This window comes from Chelonoidis abingdonii, chromosome 16, assembly GCF_003597395.2.
Source record: "Chelonoidis abingdonii isolate Lonesome George chromosome 16, CheloAbing_2.0, whole genome shotgun sequence".
In the NCBI taxonomy this organism is placed as follows: Eukaryota; Metazoa; Chordata; order Testudines; family Testudinidae; genus Chelonoidis; species Chelonoidis abingdonii.
Genome location: NC_133784.1, coordinates 4,978,327 through 4,992,507, shown reverse-complemented (window position 1 = coordinate 4,992,507; position 14,181 = coordinate 4,978,327). Strand labels below are relative to the sequence as shown.

At 45.0% G+C, this 14,181-nt stretch overlaps 1 protein-coding gene across 13 annotated transcripts in view; it reads right to left on the bottom strand.

The window, feature by feature from the left end:
- The window catches only part of BTRC (beta-transducin repeat containing E3 ubiquitin protein ligase), a 173,703-nt gene that overhangs the window by 25,094 nt on the left and 134,428 nt on the right, over nt 1–14,181 (bottom strand). For all 13 annotated transcript variants that reach the window (XM_075072930.1, XM_075072929.1, XM_075072928.1 and 10 more), the window contains 4 exons: nt 5,466–5,652; nt 2,092–2,188; nt 1,113–1,250; nt 378–496 (listed from right to left, as the gene is read on the bottom strand). In XM_075072930.1, the coding sequence (XP_074929031.1) occupies nt 378–496; nt 1,113–1,250; nt 2,092–2,188; nt 5,466–5,652 (541 nt within the window). The remainder of the gene's footprint in view (nt 1–377; nt 497–1,112; nt 1,251–2,091; nt 2,189–5,465; nt 5,653–14,181) is intronic.

The following is a 14,181-nucleotide window of genomic DNA, read 5'->3' as shown; positions in this document are numbered from 1 at the left end:
AGACACACAGGGGATCTAGCCAGGTATCTTGTGCTAAATCTAATGGAAGAGGTGTGGCTAAAACCCCTACAAGGCTTTGAAAACCTAACCAAAGTCTTTAAAAATCTCTATCCCAGGGAGATGCGCAAATTTTTAGTAAAAATTCACAAAAGTCTCCTTGACCCAGCTTGGAAATCTCCAGCCTTCGCTTATTTCCATTTCCCTGTGATAGGCAGCAAAACTTGAGTGAAAAATTGATTTTTAAACAAGTAGGGCTTCTCATTGGAAAGGAGTTCACTGGAACTACTCAGTGAAAAAGGCTGAACAGAGAACAGTTAAAAAAAAAAATCTTTTCAGTACTGTCTGGGAGAACAAAGCTCAGTTTCAGAAGTACGTACCTGACGGTTGAATCAGAAGATCCAGTAATGATCACCCGCTCGTCATACTGTAGGCACAAGACAGAACCCGTGTGTCCAGTCAGAATTCGCTTGCATTCCAATGTATTCTTATCCCAGATCTAGGGGGGCAAACAGTCACAAACCACCTGGTAAGTAAGATGTTCATCACTGTAGAAATGGTGCATGTTGCTGGGTTGGCTGTTTCGGTTTTTATTACATACTGTTTGAGGATCGAGCGTCCTTAAGTAGCACAGAATGCACTTTGTTATTCCACAGGCGCTTTGGTGCAAAATAAAACATTCTTAATCTCTCTGGCTTTTATATGAATACAGGCTCTACACTGCTCATCAGGGAACAGGGTAGCCTGTAATGATGGGAGGACCAATAACACTGCTAGCAAAGTCCATTCTATAAGGAAGCAGAGCATTTCTTGCCAGGTTTACACACTTTGCTGGGAGAAGGCTAGCTTGTGTGTACCAAAGAAAAACTCACTGGGCTAGTCCAGTGTTTAACCTTTTTGACACCAGGGACAAGCTTGCTGCCTTCCTAAACTGTGTCGGGGAGATCTCAGGGGCTGGCGCTGGGCCATGGAGCAGTTGTTTAGAACCGCTGGGCTAGGGCACCTTCTAAAAAGTCTCTTACCAACTGCTGCCTCCCACACCGAAATTAGGACACAAGATTGTTCCCGAAGTCTGCTTTACACACCCTAGCTTGGCCACCTCAGGGAGTTCTCACCTTGATAGTGTTGTCTCGCAGGCCACTTACTATCTTCTGATCGTCATACTGTAAACAATAAACCCCTTTGCTAGTTTCACTCCGGCAATGGATTCTCTGTAAACTGTGCCTTCCACACCGCCAGTTTGATTCTATTGTCTTGGGGATGGAGAGCAGAGAAGAAAGAGAAGCAAATTAGAGAAAGTCCTGTTACATTTCCCAACAAGGAAGCCCATTAGATGACACAGCAGTCTCCCAAGGGAAGTGGCCATGGAGGCACTGTTGCTAGAGTCATTTATAATTACGAAGTGCTGGAGAATATAGCATGGGGAATGCTGTTGCATGGGCCATATTGGGGATGCACAAGCTGACCTAAAAGGTTTTTTCCATCTCTAACTTCTGTGACTCTGTGGAGCTTTCAACATGAGGATGCTCAGTGACTAAAGAAGAGTGAAAGGTGGTATCCACCTACATCTAGACAGTGGTTATATGGCCCCTGTGATCAGAGCAGCTGAGCACCTCTCCTGCAATGAAGAGTTCAAGAATAGACAAGAGGTGGAACCTTGCACAGAACCATTTATAGGGCAGTGGTGCCACATGTTTGATGCCCTTCTCTTTGAATTTCAGGGACTGTCCTCTCCAGCAATGCCTGGGTCTCCCTGGCTCAGCTCTGGCACCTCACCACAACCTCTCACTAGGCCTCATTATGTTTTCCATAGAAAGAGCCATGAAACGCCTGAAAGCTGTCCAGCTGTACACTGTGCAGATTCACCAGAATCTGCTACTTGAAATACGTCTGACTGCTCATGCAATTTACATTCAGGGAAGGGAGTCACTAAGCCCTATGATCTTTATGTGATAACTCCAAAACATGTGAATTTGGGGCAAAACATATGTATGCCATGTGCAACGTTTATCAAAACCAGTGTGAGGGTTTTTGCTGACATTTTAACAAATCAGAAAGTTAAAAACCACATAAAATTAAATGTTTGTTTCTTACCTCTATGTCCTGTATAATTTTTGGATAAAGTGCTCTATAGAAGGAGTTGGGTGGGGCAGTCCCATCAGGTGGCTTATTTTTAAATAGATACTGTCCCCTGGAACACAAGAAACATTTCCCATTCAACACAGTCCATGTTTCAGCAGTGCTGGGCAAAGGTTTCTAAGGCACTTTACTGGATGCATTGCTGACTGTAGGGGCAGGGGACTGATTAGCATTCAGGCAGGGTGGACTCAGTAAGCACTGTTTGACCTGCACTGTGACTGGGTTGTATCTGGATACATGACAAATTCAAAACGGGTATTAGCAGACACCTAGGGAATTACAAATGTGTTACGCATACAGGGCACAAGCCACTATTGCCCAGGCTGTGAGTAATAGTGGTTCATACGTCCCTTGGCTTGTGTATCTATTGTGCGTGACTCTTTTAAAAGAAGGGGATCAAACCTTCACAACTGCCAAGGGGGAGGGGAGGAGGTGCTGCAGGGAAGGCCAGCAATGGGAGAAAACTAAGAAAGGCAGCCCCCTAAAAATATGTTATGTGCCAAAGGCTTGAAAGCTGCATTAGTGGGAGTGACATCTGCTTTGGCACATGGACATTTTACGGCTGCTGCTAGATTCTGGTAAGCAACATTTCATTAGTGGCTCCTTCCTCATTTCAACACAGATTTGGAATACTCATATCCCAAGCTAGATTTTTGCTTCAAAAAAAATTCAGTAAACGGCAATCACTTCCTGCTGTGTAAAGAACTTTAATTCCTCATCCTGAAGTTAAGAAGTCACCAAACACGGTGTGGAAGCTAGTAAACCCCACCATGGGCGTACTAACTGCTGTTTTGCCTGGCAACATGCCTTGCAAAGTGGAGATAGGCACAAATGCCTCGGAGTGTAATCCTGGCATCAGAGGCATGGCGTTTACACTGGGCCAGCTCTCTGCTCCTCCCCGCCACTACTCCATTACAGCATGATTAATTGTTCCAGATCTGCATGTGCCTTTCTTGCCTGTCCCTTCCTCGCAGTACACCTTGAAACTACAGTACACCTTGACAGCTTGGGCCTGAGCTAGATGTAGCATGAAACCTGCATCAGAAAAGCTACAAAAATGATCTGAAGCTTTTGGTTTACAAGGACAATACCACAACATAGTGCTAAACAAGCATTTGAAAGACACACAAGGGGAATGGTATATATTTAAATTCCCTAAGAAATTAAATTAGACACATGTTTTGGGGCAGAGCAGTTTTCAGCTCCATACTTAGGAGCCTGCAGATTTTTAGACTATAAGAAGTATCAGCCATTAACTGCACTGGAATGAAGGTTTGTGTTTCCAGTCTCACTCTCCAAGACGTGTGCATGTGACCAGGTAGGCACATGCATGCAAGCAGGCAACTGTGGATACAGGTCCTAATCATTGCAGAGAGCAGTTGGTACAGTATTTGCACATATGGAGTGCTTTTAGGAGAGTGAAGATTAATCACAAGGGCAATGTTTTGAAGACTTCTTGGGGAGTACGTGCTTTGGAGGTGGGGAGAATGCTTGAGCCAGACCCTGGAATATTTAGGTTACATCTGGGTTGGCCTTCAAATAGAATCAATTGTGGTTTAGCTAAAGAAGTGCTTGGAATTTTCACTGCATCCCAGGTGAGTTCTCATGCAAGACTTTCTCTTATAAAAGTAACTATTTCATGTCCCCCGCCCCAACTGAGGACAATGGGACACTGCAGGGGTGCCCCAAGGACAAAGCCTAAGGGACATGTAACCATATACACTCTCTCTCTATTACTGTAGGGTAAAAAGAACTCAATCAGCTGCAGGTTCTGATGACCAGAAAACTGAGTGTATTTTGGTCACTATCTAGACAGACACAAACAGTGCCCATGTTTATTTTTTTTTATAGTAAATTTTCTATAAATGCTTGTGCCAATCCATGTGGCCCCACTCATTCCTGGCAAGTGGTCAGTGTGGTCCTTTGTATTGCAGAGTTTGGGCTCTCCTGTTGTAAGGTACCAGGAAGCAAGTGATGAAATCAAGTGGTCCATGCACTGAGCTAAGTGAAGAGCTATAAGTGAATGAGACCAGTCATCTATCATTCTGAACTGTCCATCTATTCACTTCCCTGTGCCATCCAAAGCACTGACTCCAAGCTACAAAGTGCTAGACAGCAGATCCCCAAGTTAAATTAGATATTGCCTGCCTCTCTTCCCCACCCAACTATTCTTAGTGTTAACCTCCTCCCCCCTATCAGAGGGTATTCTCCCTGGGAGTACATGCTTGGGGAATTCCATCCTGCAACCAACTTAAACAGGGCACAGTGCAATCCTGGGGGTGCAGCATGATGATGGGGGAGGCAGGGTGTACTGCTGACCTTCAAATACTCAGATCATCAGCAATGGGCATCAATGTAATATTCTAAATACAGAATGAACTAGAGGACTAGAGATAATCATGGGGTTTCTCTAACATTTCCGCCTGTGTCTGCAGCTAATACTGTCACAAAAAGGGGTACTGAACACTTCTGATAATCACTATGCTCCTGGAAGTAGATTTGCATAGTATTTAAAAGGACAGTTCATAATCATGATTTACTTGTCTTTATAATCTGCGACAAACAGGGTAACAAAATTAACTTCAAAACACAACAGAATTTTTGCCTGCAACTTTGTATCTTTTTTTCTTTTTAATAGCAACTAAAATGCCTAAGCTGTCACTTTTATCTTGTTTATGAAATATTCATACCCAGCTTTTTTGCAGCTAACATCCTGGGGACACCCTTGGAAAAGAAAATTATGTATTAAAGGGCTTACCCTAGAGAGGGAAAGTTCTAATGAAGTGTTAACAGAGCAGCTTCAAACTCAAGCGAGACCCTCGGAAGGCTATTCCAGCTGATTATTAACTAATCTATCTGCATTTCTAGAGTCCCCTACTCTCCACGGTACCTATCCTCAGCTTCCAGTTTGAGGATTGCACAGATACAGCGTAAAGCAAAAGTCTGCTGAGGAAACACTAATTCATATCACATGCCCCAGCTCCTAATCCTAAAAATGTTTTTCTGTTCTGAACTGCTGATGAGTTTATTGCCCTTCCTAGGCATATGCAGCTTCTTAATATGAAACTGAATGAGAGGCTGGGTGTACAGATTCTAAGTTTTTATCTCTCCCTCATTACTGAGATACTGGAGCACCTATGAGATGAGCATGGAAAAACCATGCCAAAAACTGGTGGCAGAACCAAAAATGACCAACCTCTCCAATCCCCGAATTTTGCTGCAAACAAATGTCAAACTAGAAACAACAGGGGCGGACTACAAAGGTAGCATTACACACACACCATCCACCTTCCCAGTTGGGTAAGAAGCTGAATTTGCAGTTCCCTCACCATCCTCTCCTCTCCGCCAACCCTCTCCACAGCGAATCTGTCCTGACCATTCTCTCAATAAGTTTCTTCCACAGCATGCCATCCGATGTCACCCGGTACCACTCCTTACACACCAGCTCGGCAGCACATAGCGATTTGGCATCTAGGTACGACAGTATGTTCTCGGCAATGTGATCCAAACCCCGAGCTTGAGGAAAAAAAAAAAATAAAAAATAAAAAAAAGAGACAGCGTTAGTCATTGAGGAGATCGTAAGACAGTTTTAACAACTCCCCTTGTCTGTTATGGAGATGCAGTCCCTTCCCCATCACTGTTCATCCACTCCTCTCTACACAGAGTTAGACCACATTCACAGAAGAGCATTTGCTGCTAAGTTCAGGAACAAACAGTGTTTTCCCAACTTGTTTTGGATCAAACACAACAAGGCCTTAAAAATAATAAAGAATCCAGGAAGTCATTCCAATCTATTTCTATGGGTTTTAGCACTAGGGGGATAGTCTATGGATGGTATTTCCAACTCAGCAATGCAGCCCCCAAAATCTCTCTATATTAGGACCATTTCTCATCTGGCTGCTACAGCTGTTCTCATGTTCCAACGGCTCAAAAGCTGTTTTTGCTAAAGTAGTAGCTTTTGAACGTAATGAAGAAAAAAATATATATTCCCAATGTGTACCCAGAAGGGTAGTGGTACCTTTAGACATGGGAGGGGGGAAGGATATGCAGATGCATGGAGGAGAGAGAGTCTAAGGAGAGAGTGAAGCAGGTTTGCTGGTATCATTTATTTCAGTAGGTGGAAGAAAGCGTACACTGACACGGTGTCATTTGCAAACATTTTCCAGTGTGAATGCCAGAAGGGTTGCTTTGCATTTCAGTAGCTCCGCAGTCACATGGAAGACGATTGACTCGAAATAATAAAGGGGCACTGGACCAACAGCCTGGTTAACACCCCAGTGGATCTATAATAGGATAAAATGTTGGAATACAGTGGGGGGTTCATCCTGTGTTGTTTAAAGTGGATGGGTTTATCCATTAAAATGCTCCACCACCCCCTCAAACCTAATCTGCACAGAGGCCTCAGAGGAATAAGATGCCTATAAAATAACATGGTTGCACTAATAAAGCTTCTCTTGGCTGCTGTTCTAATTCACAAGTGAGACAGCAACAGTGAGGGGGTTATCGCTCTTCACAGATCACATTTCAGAGAATTCACAGAAGCTGTAGTTCAGAGGAGTCCGCACAAAGTTCTGCCCAACAAAGAGCAAGCATGCCAGATCGGTATTACATGCAACTTCCCTCGTCTCCCTAACGAACCCACTAAACATCCGGAGTGAGATTAAATTCCTCTTTTCTTATTCTTATTACAACAGTCTCAAAGACTGAGCCCCATTTGTCAGCAGCACAGAAGTAGGAAGCAGTAAATGAATTGTGACTGGTTGTGTCACACGTCCATACTTAAGCAGATGGACAGTGAGATATGTATCAGCTGATTCTTATGAGAGTTCACAGGACACTATCTATTCTAGCTTTTGTGTCAGAGAGAGAAGTTAAAAAAGATCTTAAAATTGGCTCCTCATCCATGAAAATGAAACAACACAGCATGGCTCCTGATTCCTTCTCTTATTCCTAATGCAACAGTTTAAAATGTAGCCACATGCAGAGAAACCAATTTTATGATGCTTTGGGCCCAATCCTCCACTGCCCAATGCCTTGTATAATTTACATCTGTGCAAAAAAGAGCACGCAGATGATGACACAAGGTACCAGGTGGTGGAGAAAGAGGCCCACACGTGTCTACACTGATGCAGGGTTTGGGTGCTATATTGCAGTATTAACCCACCAGGATTCCCAAATGTACAGTTTCAGTTTATATACATAGATGATATACATATAGCTTTACAAACTCCGTTAAAGAAGCGAGACTGACAGTTCTGAAGGCTGAAGTCCTCTGTTTATCAGCTGAGCAGGTGCAGGATGGGGAGTGTTTCCTCCGGCCACCCCTTATTCATGTGTCACAAACCTCATCTAGTGGGGAAAGGTGAGGTCGGTTTGTATTCCCATGCCCTGAAGCTTCCAGTGACACCTCAGACACACACACGGACACTGTATGCCCACCCCTAGAGTCGACACCGGTAGTTTCAGGTGAATATACTGAGCTCCATAGTAATTCTGCACGAGGAAAAGAGAAAGGAAGGAGAAAGGACAGCAAGAAATGGGCCCACGCTGTAGAAGTTCTGCTTGCTGATCCCTAATCAATTGTCACCGATCACCCCTCTAGTTGTTCACCTCCTCCTGACTCGCAGTCCCCAAATGAAGCCATCTTGAGTTGGTTTTTAATTTTCATTGCTGTGACGTGTATTTCAATCACAGTAGTTGACCCAGATCACTGATCTTAGACTGCTCTTACAGAGCAAAAACTTATCATTGTCAGAGAAAACTACCATCATACAATCCCCTTGCCTTGCCTCTCTTACAAATGGAAAAAAACCCAAAAAACAAAAAAAAACCCCTTAACTCTAACCTCCACAGCACCAGGATAAAAATCAAACAATTTTACTCCAAGTTAATAAATGTGTCTGATTGATGGATAAGAGGCAGTACTATGTGGGCAGAATAGGTGATCTGGTGAACCTGAATGAGAATTTGCCCACTTTCAGAGTTTTGGGGTGCATTTTGTGTGTGAGGGGGGAGGAGGGCAAGGGGATGAGAGGGATAAAGTAGAGCTTGAACTTAACTTCCAGGCTTTTTAACATGTGTTTTGGTGAGAGAGGTACAAAGCTCTCTTGTGGGTTCTTTCTAGTTGAGGTGACATATTCAAAATTCCAGGTTAGTCACCTTTTTTTCTGAAAATTTCCTTAGATTTTAAAAAATGTTTAACTATTGCCTGATAAGGAGAGCCGCTGCAGTCCTTGCAAGCTGCCCACAGATAAACACAATTCTGGTCCAGACAGCCTTCTGCCTCCTCACATGGCTTCTCATCTTCAATTCTCCTTACCGGAATCCTTGTCCTGTATGTGACATTTCTGCTTGTGTACTGTACAGACAAACTACATGCCCCTCCGAGAATCCCTGTCATTAAGGCCACATGTGTTGGGATATATACACTTTGAAAACACGCAAATTGATGCACATACACACATGCACAGTTACCCCTGTGTGCTTATTTAAATAACAGAATAACTGCTATCTACACGCGGAAAACTAGAGAAAGGCCCTTCCCATCTGTTCAGTACCACACAGAAAGTGAAGTTTGAAGGCAGATCTATTTTAAGGATACAATTAGTGAATGACGAGGAAAAAACAGTTACTTACCTGTCCTGTAACTGTTGTTCTTTGAGATGTGAGTGCAGGCACGCATTCCACTCAGGTGTGTGCGTGCCCAGCTCACCAACGTTGGAGAACTTTGGTACCAGTACCCATAGGAGTGGTGCTCATGCCATGTGGCCCTTCACTTCCCCTGTCTACTCAAAAGCAGTGCCATCCCAACTCCCTCAGTTCCTTGACACCAAGAGTAGCGACTCCAATGCAGAGGGGATGGAGGGTGGGTCATGAAATATAAATCAGCACTCACACCTTGAAGAACAACAGTTACAGTGCGGGTAAGTAACTGCTTTTCTGGGAATGGTTGCAGATGTGTATTCCAATCAGGTGACTCACAAGCAGTACTTACACAAGGTGGAGCTTGGAATCTACTTAAAGGACTGCAGGACTGCTTTCCCGAGGTTGAATCTGACCTAGACACAGTGGTAACTGCACAGTGCTTCGTAAAAGTATGTACAGAAGACCAGGCCGTGGTCCTGCAGGTATCCAATATCAAAACACCTCTAAGGAATGCTATCAATGTTGCATGGGCCCTTGTTGTATGAGCTTGTAATCTCAGCAGAGGCACCTTTTGAGCTACTTCACATGCAGTTGTAATGCAGCAAGTTATCCACCTGGAAACTGTCTATACCGAGACCGCCTGACCCTTCACTGGATCCACATAGGAGATGAAAAGATGAGGTGGGGCCCGAAAAGTGAAGTCCTCTCTAGGTAAAATGCCAAGCATGGTCTCATATCCAATGGGTGAGGTCTCTGCTCATCCGTGTTGGAGTGTGCGTTAGGAGAGAACACCGGTAACTAAATCATGAGGTTAAGGCCAAATGGTGAAGCCGCTTTAAACAAAAATTTTGGATGTGGCCATAGGGTCACTTAGTCTCTGACAAATTGAGTGTGTGGGGGCTCTGCCATTAAGGCCTGCAGCTTAGAAATCTCACCACCATGGAGTCTGAGAAACTTGACCTCCCTTCGATGGGCAGATGAAACTCTGGGATCGCTGATAAGAGAACCCTCAATGAGCTGAGAGACAGGCCAGAAAACTGAAGGTATAACAGGTACTACAAAACATCCTGAATGCAGGCCAGTCCGAGCTGAATTCCCCACGCTAGCGACCAAACTGCCACTTGGTCAAATATGTCGCCTTAGTAGAGGCTTTCCTATTATTAAGTAACACTTGTCAAACAGCTTCCGAACATCATTCCTCCTCTTAATTTAGCCATGAAGAATCCATGCTGTGAGATGCAGGTTGCTCGGTGCTGGATGCCAAATCTGACTGTGGTGCTGGGTCAGTAAGTTGGGATAAAGAGGCAGGGGGATGGGTAGTCAAACCGACACACTGAGGAGACTGAAAAACCAACACTGTCTTGGCCACGCTAGCACAATGAGAATCAGGCTGGCAAGATCCAAGTTCAGTTTGAGAATGACCTGTGGGATGAGTGGGATCAGGGGAAGGCATACATGAACACCAATCCCCGCTCAGATGGAAGGAGCCTGGACTGAGGCTCGTTCAGGAACAAAATCAACAACACTTCTTCTTGTCTTTCGTTACAAGCAGGTCGATAGCTGGAATGCCCTATTTTTCAAAATGGACCTCAAAACTATTCTTCAGTGATGCTGAAAGAAGGCCCTTGCTGAGGTGACTGGCTAAGCAATTCCACATCCCCAGTAGGTGAATGGCCATGTGAATGATGTTCTCCCTGATGCAAAATTGCCACAACTTTTTACTGCTTCATGACAAAACTGGCTGGAGTGGGCTCCACTCTTTTTGTTCACATAATACACTGTGCTGGTGGTGGTGGTGGTGAGTATACAAACCACTATGCCTTTGATGTGCAACAGAAATGTCCAGTGCACACTGTAAATGGCTCGAAGCTCTATGACCTTCATATGAAGAGAGACTTCCTGATCTGTTCGCAGTCCCTGAATTTTCAAAGTCCCCAGATGCGCTCCCCAACCTATTTGTGGAGGCATCATTATTAATGGTATGAACAGCAGAGGACGGGTGAAGGGAACACCTTTACAAAAACAGATTCAATCTATCCACTGCAGGATGGGTGGCAGCACTCACACTAGGCAGTCCAACAACTGACCATTTGGGCGATATACCAACTTGAGCCAGCTCTGAAGAGACAAAGATGAAACCTCACATCCTGAACTACATAAATACATAGCCGTCATCTTCAGCCTCCAGCTAAAACCTCTCCAGCACATCATCAAAGATGTACAACCGATCCTGAAAGATGAGCCCTCAGTCTCACAGATCTTGAGAGACAGACCTGCCCTCGCTTACAGACATCCCCCCAACCTGAAGCAAATACTCACCAGCAACCGCACACCATCCAACATAAACACTAACCCAGGAACCTATCCTTGCAACAAAGCCCGATGCCAGCTCTGTCCACATATCTATTCAAGTGACATCATCATAGGACCTAATCACATCAGCCACGCCATCAGGGGCTCGTTCACCTGCACATCTACCAACGTAATATATGCCATCATGTGCCAGCAATGCCCCTCTGTCATATACATTGGCCAAACTGGACAGTTTCTACGCAAAAGAATAAATGGACACGAATGTGACATCAGGAATCATAATATTCAAAAATCAATGGGAGAACACTTCAACCTCTCTAACCACTCAGTGACAGACTTGAAGGTGGCAATTTTACAACAAAAAAACTTCAAAAACGGACTCCAAAGAGAGACTGCTGAACTGGAATTAACATGCAAATTAGATACAATTAACTTTGGTTTGAACAGAGACTGGGAATGGTTGGGCCATTACACTAATTGAATCTATTTCCCCATGTTAAGTATCCTCACACCTTCTATGGGTCATTGTGATTATCACTTCAAAAGTCCCCCCCCCCACCATGATAGCTCATCTCAATTGATTGGCCTCTTACAGTTGGTATGGCTACTTCCACCTTCTCATGTTCTCTGTATGCATAAGTATCTTCTTGCTGTATGTTCCAGTCTATGCATCCGATGAAGTGGGCTGTAGCCCACGAAAGTTTACGCTCAAATAAATGTGTTAGTCTCTAAGGTGCCACAAGTACTCCTGTTCTTTTCACATAAATACATGTGGCCACATGACTTAGGATTATTTGTGTCTGAAGTTGCTAATAGAAGTGAGAGACTGGAGGGCTAGTCCCAGACAATGAACTGTCTGAAATCACAGCTCAGCAGAAATGCCCTCAAATTCACAGAATCTAGTAAAATCCTAATGCGTTTGGATTTTTTGCGATGGTACTGAAGTTGATTTTGCTTTGTTTTCAGTCAGACCCAGCCAATTGAGGAGATGCAGTCTGAACCGGACACGGCTGAGGAGTTGATCTGAGGACTTGCCCCCTCACTAACCAATCATCCAGGTAAGGAAAGACATAGCTTGGGAAAAATTGCCACATGGAAAAAGGCGTTTTGAAGAACAAAGGCAGCAAGCCGGTGATTGTGATTCAAAGCTGGGAGGAGGTAGCTAGGCTAACCATGCAGAATCTCATGTGCTTGATGTGCCTGTTGAGACCCTGGAGATTGAGAACAGGTCTCACGCCTCCCTTGGACTTGGGAATCAGAAAATACTGTGAGTGGAATCCTCCTCCTCCCGCCCCAGCCCACCAATGATGCAGGTGGTCTTCCTTTATACCCCCAAAGCTCACTTAGTCTGGACCTGCTGTAGGAGCAGTTACTTGTGAGGGGGTTCCCTGAAAAGGGACCAGGGGAGAGGGGAGTGGAAATTGGACGATTTGTCTGAGGTTATCATTTCCCAAGCACTGTGCAAGGGAGGAAGCCTCCCCGAATGGTGGGAAGTTCACAACTGGTGTCGATGAACCAGTCAAAATGGCTGCTTGCTGGGGGAGGACAGGCTGGCTGGTTAAAGTTAGACCCAGGAGGCCTTCTTCTGTGCAACTTATGCCCCTTCCTGGAGGAGTCTTGCTACCTCCATGGGTAAGATGTCTGCTGGAAGCACCACTGGGGACAGTATTGCTGCTCCCATTGCTGACCAAGAAATTGGTATCTTTCTGTGTTTGGGGTAAAACTGCCAATGAATGCAGAATTGCTCAACTTAGTCAAAGAAAAAAAAATCAATCATTGCAAGGTAGATCTTCTATTCTCTGCTGGACCTACAGTTGCTAGTTTTGGCTGGACATATTTCTGGAAGTTTCATCACATGACATAATCTTTAATTAATGGTTAACCTTTAATTTCTGGAGACTCCAGGACAATCCTGGAGCATTGGCAACTCCAGCTGGACCTCCAAAGCTATGCCAGAGTGCTGCAAGCGTGAGGCCCTTCTCAGTGTGATCACTGAAGCCATAACTCTGGAAGTGAAATCTGTTATGTCCGGTGCTGTCTGCAAAGATGTCTTGGCGGCCAGACAACCGTAAACAATAAACTCTCTGAACTCTCCCCTGGAGGGTTCAGGCAACATGTCTGTGAGTTTGGCTACAGACCCCCCCCAATTCCCCAAATCATATTTCAATAACAGTGCCTGCCGATTTGCAATGCCAACTTATAAGGATGAGGTTGAATAAATTCAGAGATCCAGCCTCTTAGAACTCTGTCCTTGGGTATGCGCTGAGGAAGCCACCTCTGTCTGAGTCAACAATAAAGGTGACTGAAGAGGGAATGCTGGGAGTGGCCAGGAGACCTTGCTGTGGAGTGGGCTGATGATCAGGACTTCACAGATTCAGAAATGGTCCATAGATTCCAAGGCGGCCACTGAATATAGGGATATGGCATAGGTGGGCAGTAGGCACTGGGCCAAGACCCTCGGTCCCTACTGCAGGAGCAGTGCTGATGTTGGTACTGATAGTGATCCAGAGGAGGTCTCGACAATCTTTGAGAATGAGGTCTTGATGATGAGGGAGAGGGTGCCTCCTAACTTGCTCTTGATGAACCTCCCCAAGTCATCTGAAGACAATGGGGAGATTCACCCCAGGTGCAGCAAGCAAACATCCAGCGCTGTCCAAAGCCCAATATGCTGGCTGCATCATTACCAAAGCAGGGAGAGAAGCTGATGTCTTGAGGATAGGCAAGGGCACTGCACTCCCACTTGGTAGCAAACCAAGATGGTACGGCAGCCAGGGGTGGTACCGATCCTGTAGATGTGATCTGCACTGTCGTCATCAGTGCTGAAGACAGCAGCTGTGCTAACGCGCCCCTCAGTACCCATAAGGAGGCTGACCTCGACTGCCTACTCTGAGTCTTAGGCAGTGCCGAAGACAGTGCTGTTGACTGAGACAAATCTGCAACCAATTCAGGTGGCACAGAGGACTACAGAGAAGTACTTCTGACAGCAGAATGCTCCTGAATAACCGAGGAGCAAGAATAGAGGGGCAAAGCAAGCCTGATGCTGTCTGGGATACCAAAGGCATGGAAATAGCTGGTGCTGATGTTGTT